General features: G+C 35.8%; 3 protein-coding genes and 1 long non-coding RNA gene across 6 annotated transcripts in view; 2 read left to right on the top strand and 2 right to left on the bottom strand.

Moving 5' to 3' along the window:
• Positions 1–14,510, bottom strand: part of LOC147760410 (uncharacterized) — a 150,741-nt gene that overhangs the window by 107,802 nt on the left and 28,429 nt on the right. The window lies entirely within an intron of this gene.
• LOC147760413 (uncharacterized) lies at positions 12–2,969 on the top strand. The gene is made up of 2 exons (XM_086994396.1): positions 12–662; positions 2,260–2,969. The coding sequence occupies exons 1-2, from the start codon at positions 461–463 to the stop codon at positions 2,376–2,378; spliced, it is 321 nt and encodes a 106-aa protein (XP_086850522.1). The 5' UTR covers positions 12–460; the 3' UTR covers positions 2,379–2,969.
• LOC147760412 (uncharacterized) lies at positions 5,415–12,560 on the bottom strand. The gene is made up of 4 exons (XM_086994377.1): positions 12,490–12,560; positions 12,065–12,184; positions 11,509–11,597; positions 5,415–6,310 (listed from the first exon to the last, which is right to left on the bottom strand). Exons 1-4 carry the CDS (start codon positions 12,496–12,498, stop codon positions 6,151–6,153), a joined length of 378 nt encoding a protein of 125 aa, XP_086850503.1. The 5' UTR covers positions 12,499–12,560; the 3' UTR covers positions 5,415–6,150.
• On the top strand, positions 6,977–9,588 carry LOC106152748 (uncharacterized). 3 transcript variants are annotated; one of them, XR_015330845.1, is made up of 4 exons: positions 6,977–8,024; positions 8,266–8,359; positions 8,756–8,859; positions 9,092–9,588. It is a non-coding gene; the product is annotated as an uncharacterized LOC106152748 (long non-coding RNA). The 3 variants fall into 3 exon arrangements; XR_015330844.1 differs by having other exon boundaries at positions 8,756–8,910; positions 9,111–9,588; XR_015330843.1 differs by having other exon boundaries at positions 8,756–8,910.

Raw genomic sequence — 14,510 nt, 5'->3', positions numbered from 1 at the left:
AGTCCCCCACCTGATATGCATAAAAGCGTTTAGAAAAGCTCTTTCCTTCAATATGTGATGTGGCCAAACAATTTTCACGGTGCATTAAGATAAACAGTAAAAGAATATCCACAATAAATTCGGCAACCGAGAGGTGCGGCAACATAAAGATAATTGCGGTAGTATTTATGCCGAAACATCAAAATGAATAGCCCCGCCGTTCGAGCCTTTTAATCAGATTCAGATCAGATTAACCAATCAAAGCAACGGAAAGGGGGTCACTTCACCTTCCCACCAGGCCATGCCATGTAAACAAAGCAGCATGGTCGGCTGTAATGAAGAGTCTGAGGAGGGACACGCGAAATCTTCGCCTAATTCTCATCTTTCGTGTTGCATGCACATAGAAGAAGGTAGCTAATTAAGAGACTCTAGATACCATCACACGTGTTCGCTGGGAAAATTTTAGAGTCTCAGCGAAACAATGGCGGAAATTTGGCAGCAGAGAAGCCGCTGCTGTTCAGTGGATCCGTACAGTACGGATTTAGATAAAGGATTCGACGATTTGGAAGCCAAACCACGATGTCACTTTTCTTGCTACAGAAAGCTAACTAACAAGAAGGGGCTATCTCAGGCGGCAAAGAAGTATGAGAAAGCTGAGAAACAAGGCAGTCCTGCTGAAGAAGGTATGTCAACATATTGTAATTTGTTTTTAAATCAGCCCTGATCGTGTGATGTTTACATTGTACGTGGCTGATGTTACATAACAATATGTGACTGATAAAAGTGATATGAAAGAAAGAAAAAAAAAAGAAAATGATAAGAAAGTTTATTAGTGTTATTATTATTTTATTTGTAAATACTTAGAGGTTTTAAGATATGAAACAACTCATTCTCTGTTGAATAAGACCCCATTTCCAGAGATTAGATATATCTACTTTAGGGGTTCAAGCTAAACAGCTGTCAGTGGGGCGGACACGAAAGTTAAATACCCCCTTACAGCTTGTAGTAGGCGGGACGGACATTTAAGCCGGATTATCTGACAGTAATCTAGTGAGACTCCCCGCGGGGACAGATCAATCTAAAAGCTCTGGGAATACAGCCTAAGCTAGCTGTATGTTCTTGCCATGATTAACATCTCATTATTAGTTCATCCATATTAGCATTGCATTTACACAAAATAATGTAAGGCTTCACACAACAAGATATACAAACAAATGTTATGGTGGGATTTTATGAGACAGAGGCTTAAGTATCATGGTAGAATCTTTTATGTTATTTGTGGAGTGTTCCTCCCCCCAGTTACATTGCTGCACATGTGCAACCATTAGTGAATATAAATATGTATAGGCTAAGCCCAACTTCAATGAGGATGTATTTTAGGGAATATTTACTGTATCTTGTGAGCCAGAAAAAGTAGGATAGCTTTTCACAGAACAAGCTGCAATGTGATTAATTTAATTAGGACTGTTAGGAATAATCCTTGTAACTTTCCCTTATGAATAAAATCAGTAAAGGTATACATAAATAGTATCAATAAAGAAATACGTTGACAAACAGTATCAATTAAGGAATAATTATAATGAGTAGGGTGACTGGTAGATGTAGTTCAGTTTAAAGAGAAGAGTCACTTTTATTCAAGGCATCTGATATTAATCTGGGCAGCAGAATGCTAGTGGGCTCCCTATTAATTATTAGATCTTAAACTTGATTTATTTGTCTTAGTTGCAACAAATATTAAACAGTGGGTCTCATTTGCCTATAGTTTGTTACAGCTTAGTTCCTCATAAAAGGAACATGCTGAGCCACTAATACATTGAATCCTATACCTACCCTATGCCCTTTGAATCATGAGGATATATGTAATTATAGTTGTTAATATCACTTGGTGTCAATCATGTGATAAACTCACATGCGACTGTCTTATCTTATTTCATTATTATTTATTTATTTTATAGTTAAATCATAGTGATTGTATATACAATTGCACTTGCAACAATCAAGGATTTGCGGTCTGCTCTGTATTTGCTAAATCATTTGTGTATCCAGGTATCCAGATGTTTTTATTTGAAATATGTATTCTATGTTGTCTTTTTATTTATACAGGGCAACTGTTTTTATAACTGAATTTTGAGCACATTACTATTTTTACATATCTTTGTTACACCCACTTGGATATTTATCCAACGTTAAAGCTGTTTCTGTAGTAGTCAGTATCTGCACATTATAATGCACTAATATATATGGTATGAAAAGTAAAATGTTATTTTGCTTCTTTTACAGAACCATCAACCAGTTGTACTTTCCAAAATACAAGGTCCATCTCCCAAGAAATTGAGATCAGTCTCAGGGCTTGGTATTTCAAAGTCACCAGTGCTGCCAGCTATCTGCATTATTTGTAAAAAAAAAAAAAGTTGTGGTCACTTAGTCTAATTTTTGCAAGTGTTTTGATATTTAATGGGGAGACACTCATTTTGATGTAATTTTCACATTCATAACATTTTTTTATTGTTTTGTATGTCCTTAATTTGTTTGAGATTGAGCTATTTAATTCCTGCCAGAAGTGTTTTTCGATTTTTATGTTCAATATTTCTAAAAGGTTTTCTATTTGATATAATTTCTTTGGTGGGTTGTTATCTTCGGATAGATTCTGTCCATGTGTTTCCCTTTGTATCTTGCTCAAGACTGTGCACCTGATTTACAGTTCTATTATCTACTAGTAGTTGTTCCAGTCTAAGACTAATCTTTAGACAGGTTTAGTTATAGTTGAAATAATAGGGTAACTGCCAAGCTTAGCTCTAAAAATGGTATTGCTAGCCTGCTTTCTTAGACCTAAAATCCATTTGCAAAACTTTAAGTGTACCTGTTCGAATGGCATTTTATTAATCTTTTTCAGATATGCACAAGTAATGTAGAAAGTTATAATTTCACAGTTGAAATAATTAAGTTGGAAAAATATATTATATATATCATAAAAGCCTTGTTAAATGTGAGCTGTTATTTCTTTTAATTTGCTGTTATTACTAGACAATGCTGCAATTAATTGCAACAATTAAACTTCTTTAAAAATTGTACCTCTGCAATTTAAAGATAAACTTGAACATAAAAAACTCAATTATTCTACCTAGTGAAGCACTTATATATTTTTGAAATAATTTTTTGAGCACTTGCCAGCTTCATAAACAGACAGTCCGCATGATACCTACAGTACATGTAGTTTGTAACTCTACACAAGGATTTATACTATTTATCAGTGTAAAATATTGAGTCAAATAATTTTAAGTGATTATATGCGCTTTAACACAACTGAAAATTTAAAATGCATTCAATGTAACATTACTGAACATACATGCAAGTGATTATATGATCACTATACTGGGTAATAGTGTGACCTGTGTGCGATTGTAGAAGTGGTACAGTGCACAGTCTACGGGCTATACTACATACCTTTTTGCCGTGAATTCACGTCATCATTTAGCCAATTATATAAATACACCTAAAATACACGTATTTTCCAACTATTTAAATCTTTCTCTCGATATTGACATCGATTTTAAAAACCTAGGACGTATTTTTTTTATTGAAACAACGCATGGGAATCATCTATTAAATGTGCAAGCTTCGCATGGAAATTCATTGTTTACATCGATCAGATGTAGGTCAAGTGATCACGTGACCCCTTTCCGTTGCTTTGATTGGTTTAAAGGGTAGAACGGCAGCACTTGGAACTACTCGGATGTCTCCGCACTCGACAGTCGATGATTACCGATTGGAACGGCAGGGCTATTCATTTTGATGTTTTGGCATAAATACTATCGCAATTATCTATATGTTGGCGCATCCTACGGTTGCCGAATTTATTGTGGATATTTTTTAACTGTTTATCTTCATGGCACCCTGAAAATTGTCTGGCCACTGGAGCTTTTCACACAATGAAACGATAGACCAGTGTAGGTAAGGGACTATAATCTCTCTCTCCACCAGTAGACATATGGTCTCATACCGGTAGTCTTGAAAAGTTTATACACTTTCATTTGAAAACTTATTACTAAAAAAAAAGATCCATGTCGTCTTTCGATTCTGATTAAAACTATCGTCAATCTCATCATGCAGACCAGCAGCCGCTTTATGTGTCTCTTGGAGACAATTTGTATTTGTCTTCCTTCATAGATGCTAGTATGTGCGAAGGTTATCAAACGGTACGGTTTAGAACAATGGTTCAGCTAGCGTAAATTATAATTTTAAGAGGGACCACTAGTGTGATTTTTTCAGAAATTGAAGGGGGATGGTTAGGAACCCCCTGACACACCCTAAATCTGACACTGCTTGATATTACCTATTATATTAAGTATTTTGCTAAATCATTTTTTTTATTTTCACTTTTCATATAATTTAATACCATTCGTGTGCAAGTTATGTGAGCAACCACTCAGACATAATATTTATATTTCAGATACTGTGTAGTGCATGCAGAATTCCTGATAGACCACTTTGTTCAAAAGGTTAGTTTTTTTGGCTCAATCTTGTGTGTCACTTCCAGCTTAAATTGACCGTACTTGGTACCAGTTAAGGAGGTCTCAATTATTATCATTTTCATTTATTTATTATTATTATTATTTTTATTTTTATTATTTTTATTTATTTATTTATTTATTTATTTTTTTTTGGGGGGGGGTGTTTACAGTTCAAATTCCCGGCAATAAAAACTTAATTCGTATCTCATTGAAAGTGCAAGTGTGGCGAGTTGAAAGAAACGAATCTCCGACTAAAACAACAATGCCTTCGTTTGAATAAGGACGAAAAATAAAGGCCGCATTTACAAGTCAGGGCAGGGGAATGGGGGTCTTCAATGATCACGCTGTGAACGTTTCACGTATTTCGGAAAATAAAACAGTGGCTTTCACGGGTAACTATAATACCCAACAGGCCATTAATATGCTTTAACTGTTTGGTTTCTTTGCTTAACCAAGGACTTCTATTCTACAACTGCTTGGTTTAACTCATGCATTGATTTTGTGTAACATTCCGCCGCTTGAAAATTGGTGCTTATTTTAGAATGCTGTGTCGTGGAATCGAGTATTTATTTATTTATTTATTTATTTATTTAAATTTTTTATCTCACCCATCTTAATGCTATAAAATGTCTATTCACTTATATACTATCGATTGGGCATATGCATATGATGTGATAAAATTGAGAGATATTATAAAAAGCAAGAGAGGATAGTTTGCTGTTTTTTGAAGAGGACATACAGCCGATGGAAAAGGACCACGTTTAGATACTGTGTGATAAGGGAGGTGGAGCCTGGCGGAGATGGAGGTCGCAGACGTGCCCATATCGTTTTTCGATCAAAATAGCTAGAAATACATGTAAGATTGTGTGTCAAAACCCAGTAAATAATAATAATAATAATAAGTAAATGAAACACAACAACACCTTGTAAAATACCACTTTGGGTATTTTATGATTGATATAAATAATTAATTAAAATAATATTCATATCCTAAGATAAGCTTAGAAGGGGGCAGTCAATAGACATTCGGGAATGATCGTGACCGGGGCACATGGCACGAGATAAAATTTAGAAATGCCTTTGAAGGCTAGGGCGGATAATGATGATCCAGGAATCACGGTGACTGAGTTGGGGCAAAGCCTGAGACAAAAGGACTGCGCTCAGTCAAGTGTTATTTCTTCCTGGTTATTAAAATTCCTGAATGATCTATAAAGGCTGCCCTGTTTTAAGGTAATATCATATCGTATTTTGGCTCTGGCGATATCCTTATACATTTTGGACTGACAGTTAATATGTAGAAGAAACCTCTGTATATTTTCCAAAAAACAGTATTAAATTTCCACTTGCGTCAAATGAGAATCTTGTTCATTTTATTGGATCAGCTGGGCGCACAACACTAAGGCCCAAGAACCAGCGCGTTATCTAACGTGACATTATTTTAACGTAAAGTCTGACTGACGAAGTCTGGGACTTAACAACCTGTTGCGATGCTATCTGAATTTCATATAAACAGCAATATTGTTTTACATAATTTCAATTCCTAATTAACAAAAAAGAATTTCGAAAGTTAATTTCTTGAGAAAGATCGATTCCCAATGATTTTCCAAATGTCAGTAAAGGATGGAAAAAGTGCTGCGCTTTTCATCCTCGTATATCAGAGCTACTGCAGATCAGGATCGAATTCCTGTCGCTCAATCTTGCCGTCATCGTTGGCGTCTTTGTCGTCAAACACGGCATCCTCGGCGACCCTTTTCCCGTGCGTGCAAGTACAGGTAACTTCATATTTTGCCGTCAAGAGCCACCCACTTATTTTTCTTGCTCTGAACAAATAATGTAAACATCTTCTTGAATTCTTGTGAACATATTACTTTTCAGATATCTAGCATATACCAGCTCAGCGATGACCTTATTATTAATATCGATTCTTTGACTGGGATCCCATGCCTAGATCGAACCATTTGGATCGATCTACTCTAACTCCCTGGATAGTCTCACTAAATTGCTATCAAATAACCGGCTTAAATATCTGCCAAGCCTACCGAATAAGCTAGGGGGTAAAGACAATTACCCCCTTACATCTTTATTAGACGTGACAGACAATTTAGCCGGTCAAGTTGACAGCAATTAAGTGAGACTCCCCAGAGAGATAGATCGATCCAAATATCTGTGGGAATGATCACTTTGTCATTATTTTTCAATTTGTAATTATTATTATTATTATTATTATTATTATTATTATTATTATTATTATTATTGCAAAAAAGGAATGTGAACAGGAAAGCCTGAAATACTCGTGAATATCTTGTGGATGGTATGATTGATAGGGAGAGCTCTAAGAAATAATACGTCCACCCTGAGCGTTCTTGGATATAGATGGTTTGCGCGTACGCAACTGCTTTTCAAATTGGCCAGATGATATGTAAAACATGCACCTAATGCGCAGTTCACACTAGCAGCAAAGTTAACAATATGTTACCCTTTTAAACTTTAAGAGCGCGTCCATGAGAAAGCCAGACAGATCAGTCAGAAGGCGGCAAGGTGGGGGTCAGCAGATTTTAATAATTTTTGGTGTGGTAAATCATCAACATAAAAGATATTGTGAGCCACTGGCTTTCTTATTTTGGATCATTAGTTTTAGAGATATGGGGGCAGATCTTTTATTGGCAATTTTGCCAAAATATAGCATTTTTTAGCTCTTGAAAAGTTATAATTTTAAATATTCTTTTAAAAAATCATGTACATCATAAGGATTTATTTAGGTAAGCCACATGATAGGTTAAGGAAAGATCTTTAATACCCAGTACAGATTTTTTGAAAAGGCACTGTCATGACCACACAAGGTTGATTCTAATAAGGCATGTTTTCCGTATGCTTGACCCCCTCCCCTTCTTTAAATGCACACAACTTCTTTTTTGCAGGTTGTATCCATATAATTTTGGTATGTGCTGATAGAAAAGGGTTGAAAAATAAATTTTGTAAAATAAAATCTGTGTTAAACCTTGTAAAATAAGAACTATAACAATTTTAAAAAGGGCCTAAAAACGAATATTTTTATACTACTTAAATGCTAAACTGTTTCTTCAACTAAATTAATAAGTCAAAACCATGTATAGGTTTGTGAAAAGCCCTTAAAATAATTATGTTTGCCCTGCAGACGACCTTATGAAGCGAAAATACATTTTTTAAAATTTGTTTATGTTGTAGAAACTAAATGTAAAATAACGATGCTAACTCTGTGACCTATTTTCAACATAGCGGGTACTAGGATTATCACCGGAGCAACTGTGGAGCAAAGCACATCGTCTTCACAGTGTTAAAACATAATACTTTATTAAATTTATGAAGAACATGCACTAGAGATGCTTAGATACATCTCAGAAGGATTGGTGTGCACCAGAATATAACAAGAAATGACCATAGCAGCTGGTCGTCCTTAGAATGTGCATTTTTGGTTGAACCACTTCAGACTGTTGTCAGGCTTGGGTTCCTCAATATATCCATCTCATCGATTTACCTCTGGATGTTTGTTGTAAGGTAAGTGATCAGTGGTGGCATACATATACTAGAATCAGATACACTAAAAACTCAAACCAGTTTAAATAATAAGTTTGAATATCATTCAGTAATATAAAGAATATAAGCAAATTTAAAAGACATATTGGTATATTTCAATTCACAGAGTTTTACTTGATTTCTGTTTCATGGTAAACATGTATGCTGAAAAGAATTAACTGTGTAGCTAACTTATGAAGTATATTTTTGCATTAAATTCTAGGGCTTTGTTACATGTGTTATCATAAGACAAACAGTTAAAGACTATACTGAGCTTGAAGACAGCTTCATAAGAAATTTCTTACCCAGAATCAAAGGTATGTAACACACATTCAGTTTCAAGTTTTGGCATTTTAGGGGATGTTACTTGTGCCAGTTTTTTATATTTTAGTTTTGTATTCACTATGCAGATTTATGTGTGTTTACAATGAAGTTGAAGTTAACTGCCTGTGCTTCAATTTTCAAGACTTACATATTACACAGGGCACTTGTAACTAAAGGTACTTTAGTAAAATCAGGAAAACTTTGCAGTCCATTATGTTGTTCATGTTGCTTTGCAAGGGGGCATGCCAGACAATTAAGCTGATTACAACGACTGAGCCCGAGTGTGATACTCCGCTGAGATAGATTGATCCTGCTCGATAGTTTCTATTCTGAACACAGTAAGCCTCTGTTGTTGTAAAGCATTTATTGATGTTATGTTTATTTTTCAGATTTTACATCCTAGGCCTGTATGTGAACCTTGACCTGGACAATCTTACAGACAATAATAGAAAAGTCACCTGAAATTGCACAGGCAAATTCATCAGATTCAGATGTGACCACCAACTTTATAATGCCTGGAACAATTCCACGGAGAAGAAAAAAGGTTTACCTTTTTTTCATTTGTTTCTTTTTCTATCATGAAATTCTGGTAGCTACAATCATGCATATTTGATTTCCTTTTTTACACTTATGCAATATGTTTGATCAGAATATTATTTAGTAATTGTTCTTATACAGCAATTAACATGAGTTTAAAATATGTTAAATACATTTTCTTTTGACAGCCTGTCCTGCCATCTTCAGGTAGACGCAGTAGTGGATATCCTGGCAAACCTCTATTGGACTTAGAGCCACCTTGGGTCAATCCCCCATAACAAATGTGCATCTTAGGCTTGGTAATCTCAATCAGTTTTGTAGGAAAGGAGGATAATTGGCGCCATTGAATTGGCAAATATTGACAATTGACAGTTCAGTCACACTAAACTATAGTGGCATGTTGCTTCAAGTTACCACACTTATTCTAAGATTGCTGAATTATCATTTATTGTAGGAGACCCTGGATCTCTCAACCAGAAGAAGAAACTTGGGGACCAATCAGTTATAAGATTAAAATCTGTGGAACACTACCCATCACTGTTGTGTTCAGTATATGGAAAAGATGACCGTGATATTGGAACCTTGGAGATTCATAACTTGATTTCACTCCTGTAAAAAGTAACTGCTTTGTTCTTTTACTGTCCAATTGATAATATGAAAATAAAGTACTCCTCCTGTCATTGTATGTTGCTGACTCTGTTTTAATTTTCTTTATAGAAAAAGAATATAGATATCAAGATATCACATGTATTTACAAAGCCTATGAATCATTTGAAAGGAAAAAATTGGTTGAAAAATGCAATATAAATCATTTCAAGTGGATTAATTAGTGTTGCACTTGAGAAAACTGATAAAATGAGAAAGTCATTCCCTTTTACCTTAAGAAAAATCATTTGCAATTTTTTTTCTCTATTGCTCCCTGAAAATAAGGTATATACACAATGCTGATGATACTGGATATGCACAGTAATAACTTATTAAATGGGGGGGGGGGGGGTGAATAACTTGTCACTAGTAATTTAAATTTATTCAGAAGTTGTATGGCTCTGTTTGAAAAGAATATTATTTGAGCAATCCTGTATTACAGATCTCAAAATAAAAAACCTGCAAAAATGGGCCTCTTGATTATTTTGAGGAATTAGGGTAACTGTATTTTGGGGCAGATTTGATGGCAGCCATTTTGTATTTATAAAAATTGGATAGATTTGCCCTTATCAAAGCATAGTTTGAATTCCTGGCTGTGAGTCTTTGATTAAATTTGATTATTGGAAGGTATTATCTCAAAATGTACTGATATCTTGATTTCGGCCGTTTGGTTTTCTGCTAAAATTGCTAAAGTTTGAGGCACTTTTTCAATATCTTCTGTTGTGTTTAACACACTTTTTGAATTTTGTATGATTAGACCAATATATGCTTAGGATCCCTATAAAATTTTATGGCTGTCAAGCCTGCAAAAAGAGAGATATGAATGCTTGAACATTGCTTGGTAGAAAAGTGAGTTTGGGGGGTGGGGTCATAAAAATGGGCGTGGCTCGTTAGTTTGTGGGTTAAATTGAAATTTAGTAACATATTCTCAATGGCAAATGGCTGGTTTAAATAGGTAAATTTTCAATTAATTTTAAAAAGTCATCAGTTTTGACATATTTGCTTATGAAGTGGCTTTATTGACCGAAGCTGAAAATCAAGCCAAAAATGGCCAAAACATAAAATATCATATTATAATTATATCCAATGATTTCTTTTGGGATTGTTGCCTTCAATCTTAATATCTCCTATATATGCAACAATATTATGAATTTGGTTGAAATCTGTTGACCCCCACCTTGCCACCCTCTGACTGGTCCTATCATGGACACGCACTTAATAACTACAAAATTTTTGAATGCCTGTGGTGCAGGCTCCTCGAGTCTTTGGGTACGACGTCACGCGCAGGTAAACTTTGAAGCAGATCATCCACAGACCAAGAGCGCATTCAGAACAAGCTTATTAAATCTCGTCTCCACAATTTTTAATGGGGTATTTGTTTTTAATGGGACTGACCGTATGTAGTCCGCGGATCAGTAAGCCCGCAGATAATATGTTCTGAATGCGCTCTAACGGCTTTGCCGACAAAATATGGCCGACCCCACTTAAAAGCAAGCCCAGATGCTCCCCCGTCTTTACATGCACAAGCGCCATTAAACGGATTTGACTCCGAGATAGAGAGAGCCTATGTACCATCTGGGTCAAATATGGCCGACGCACTTGAATACTGTACTTTCCCACGGGATATCTATTTATTGTCTATGGGGCCATTCACAATAGATTATCCGAATACTTACTGATGCACTGACAATCTTAATATGGCCGACCACATTGCAAACGCGATGCCGCTGATTCCCGATGGTCTGTTCGCCTAAACACGCGCCATTAAACGGTTAAAAATTTCCTCTCTGGCTGATCATTTAGTACCCGGACCATCTATTTGAGCAGTCCCCTTTAGTGGTGTAGGCGGCAAGCTTGTGGTGTAACGTCATATTTGACACTTGGACTAGTAAGTCGCTAATTCTGAATGGGACCAGAGAGAGAGAGAGAGAGAGAGAGAGAAAGAGTTTTTCTCACGTACTCTATGTGCGAGCCGCAGTCCCGTCTACACGAACCTTTACATGCGCAGCCAAATAAGTTACATTTCTCATATGAACAGTAAGGGGTTTTCTGAAATGTATATAGGGAATTAATAACTATCTCCCCCTCTCTCTTTCCCCCTCCTACACACGTGCACCGACACTGCACACTCATACAAACCCACATATGTACAGAATGATTTCCTGACGACCATTTGCATATCGAATTACAATAAACAATATAAACATTTATAACTTAAATGCACAGTATCATTTTTCTCCTGTAATGTTAAGATCGCCTAATAGCAAACATGTGTCGTAAATGTGTTCTCAGTGCATTTCCCTAGGAAATACCCCGATAGATTTCCTGTCGACCATTTGCTTATCGAATTACAATAAACAATATAAAAATGGACTTCTAGCTTTGTTCTACATTTATAACTTCTGCACGGTATCATTTTTCTCCTGTAATGCTAAGTTTGCCTGATACCAATCATGTGTTGTAAATGTGTTCTCAATGCATTTCCCTAGGAAATACCCCGGTACTAGTAGACCCACTTTCGTGCAGTCTGCGCAATACCCATTCAGTTTCTCACGGCAGCAGATAGATTCAGCTTCCTGCATTAGAGCTGCCAGACCCAACGCAACTAACGCAAAAATGGCAAAAGTAGTCATCTTCTGAAATGTGAAGTGACAACATGGAGTTGACACAAAGGCAAAGGGAATTTTAGAGGACAGTAGAGCTCAAATCTTTTCTGTCAGCAGCTATACTAAACTTTCTGAGGCACGCTGACAGTAAAGTGAGATTTCATACGTTGTTCTTTAAAACCCAATGCGCAGAAAGGCAATTGGCGTCGTGAAATCCTACTTAGTGTACAGAAAATTAAGAACATTTCTTGGACATAATTCTTTACCTGAGTAATCCTTGATTACCTCTCAGTCTCGAAATGATTGAAAATGTCGAAAGATTGAACTATTTATACCGTTTTCATCAGCAGTGCAAGCTTCGTCAAGGCATCGGTTTCTGAAGTGGAGTACACGCCTGTATTCAGAAGGGATTAAAGCAGTGGAACGGACATCAAAGTTATGTACTGGTACAGGTATTTCACTATGATTCACCTTAGTCTGGATTATCATTTACCGACTGGTTCGGCAATGCGCAGAAAGATAATGTGTGTTCGAGACTGATTTTCATTGGTTGAAATCATTTTCATCTTAAAGACATTTATCTTCAGGTTTTACGCATGCACATTTATAAAATCTAGCTTAATCCGGTAGAACACTAATTTGACTTAACATTATCTATTCATCAACGAATCAAAGGATTCAGAGGCCGGTGATTTTTTTTACTGAAAACCCCCAAAGCTAGGTGAAAAAAAATCGGTGACAGTACTGTATTCTGTTGAGTTGAGCCGGTGAAATGGATTATCGCAAGAAATCACAGAGAACATTTAAGGAGCTCATGCACATTTGAAATTTGATCGAGGGTTCAAATTCTAGAGAGTGCATCGAAGTTTTTTGCTAGTAAAGATGTCTAAAGATTGCGTTTGATTACCATTACAGGAAAAAAGTACAAACAGGGTGCGCAAGTCAGTCACGGTGTTCTGCTGGAGAGAAAGAGAGAGAAAGTTTATCTTACTTCATTCTGCATTGTTTTATGGAAACTTTTAACTTAAATATTTTCATTTTCACACTCTTTTCCCTTAAAATGTGTATCATTTATTTATCACGATTCTCCATTCATTCTGCATTGTATTCCCGTGTACAGTAGATCAAAGTAGTTTCTGTATCAATAGTTGTTAGTACCAGCATTGTTATTCGCGGTTTCAGTAACAGATGTTTGAGACGCTTTCATAATACGGATTTGTATGGCTAAAACAGATTCCTCACATAAACTTCCTAAGCATGTTCAGTGAACGCATCATCAGTGGGTACATGGGACAATGAGTTTGAGGACAAATCTAAATTCAGAGCCTATTGCCAATTCAAAAATACATTTAAAAAAGAAAAAAAAAATAGACGTCCTTCATGATACTGATAAAAGAGAAAAATACTGTCGTTTTCGCATCAGTGGGCATAAACTTCACATTGAAACAAGCAGATACACTAACACTCCTTGGAACGACATTCCGTAGTGGTTTGGGCTGTGGCTGGAAGGCAGGTAAGGACAGTTTCCACAAAACGTTAGTTTTCTGATAGGTTCCGATTCCTACATATTGGGGGTTTCTTCTGTCGGTGAATGTGGCAACAAAAGCTCCAGGATTCTGTCCCTTGTGTGGCCCTGGAATCCTTCTCATATCTAGGAGCAACAGGATCCATGCAATTAGGAATCTGTTTCCAAGACATTCATGCATTTGTTCACCCAAACTTATTTGGACAGGCCAGCAGTACGATTGCTTGTCCAATTGATACAACATTCCAGTCCGCCTAAGAAAAAAATGACAGTGTTTGGTGATACTGGTGACTGTAGATCTGAACAAATGTTTAAAATAAATTACAAAACTCACAATAAAAAAGGGGGTAAAACAACATTATTGAGTTGAATATTTATTGAAGATTTACTGTTTAGATTTTTTTAAAATTTATGAAGCCTTATGGATACTCTTGCTGAAGGCCATATTGGAAAATGCTTTGAACAGGTACATAAATGGGTATAATAAATAATACAAAAAACAAGTGTTTTCCATATATTACACATTTATTGTATTTGCAAAGACACATTTGTTCCCAGAATGGTGAGAAATCTTATCCTGTCCACTTATTCAGAATCCTTATTTGTCTAATTTTTCACAGTATGACTCATATTTCTCCAAAAGAGCCATATTTTGCATCCAAACTTCTTAGAGTTGTTGTGAATGATATAATGATTATAGTAAACATCAAAATAATTCCATTGCATATGTTTAAAAACATAATTTGCAATTTTAGGCAACATTTTAGGGAAAATCTGTACAAATGGCCTTTGCATGACCTTTGACTAAAGCCAGTGAACCTTGGTGAATAA

The sequence above is a fragment of the Lingula anatina genome, chromosome 8 (genome assembly GCF_051362555.1).
Source record: "Lingula anatina isolate TDL-2025a chromosome 8, LinAna3.0, whole genome shotgun sequence".
In the NCBI taxonomy this organism is placed as follows: domain Eukaryota; kingdom Metazoa; phylum Brachiopoda; class Lingulata; order Lingulida; family Lingulidae; genus Lingula; species Lingula anatina.
Note: the sequence above shows the minus strand (reverse complement) of the source record. Positions and strands in the feature narration are given on the sequence as shown.

Coding starts and splice junctions, on each gene's coding strand:
- LOC147760413 (XM_086994396.1), top strand. CDS start 461: ATGGCGGAAATTTGGCAGCAGAGAAGCCGCTGCTGTTCAGTGGATCCG. Junction 663..2,259: donor AGGCAGTCCTGCTGAAGAAG/GTATGTCAACAT, acceptor CTTCTTTTACAG/AACCATCAACCAGTTGTACT.
- LOC147760412 (XM_086994377.1), bottom strand. Junction 11,598..12,064: donor ATTGCGCAGACTGCACGAAA/GTGGGTCTACTA, acceptor TATACATTTCAG/AAAACCCCTTACTGTTCATA. Junction 6,311..11,508: donor GACTGCGGCTCGCACATAGA/GTACGTGAGAAA, acceptor TTATTTGTTCAG/AGCAAGAAAAATAAGTGGGT.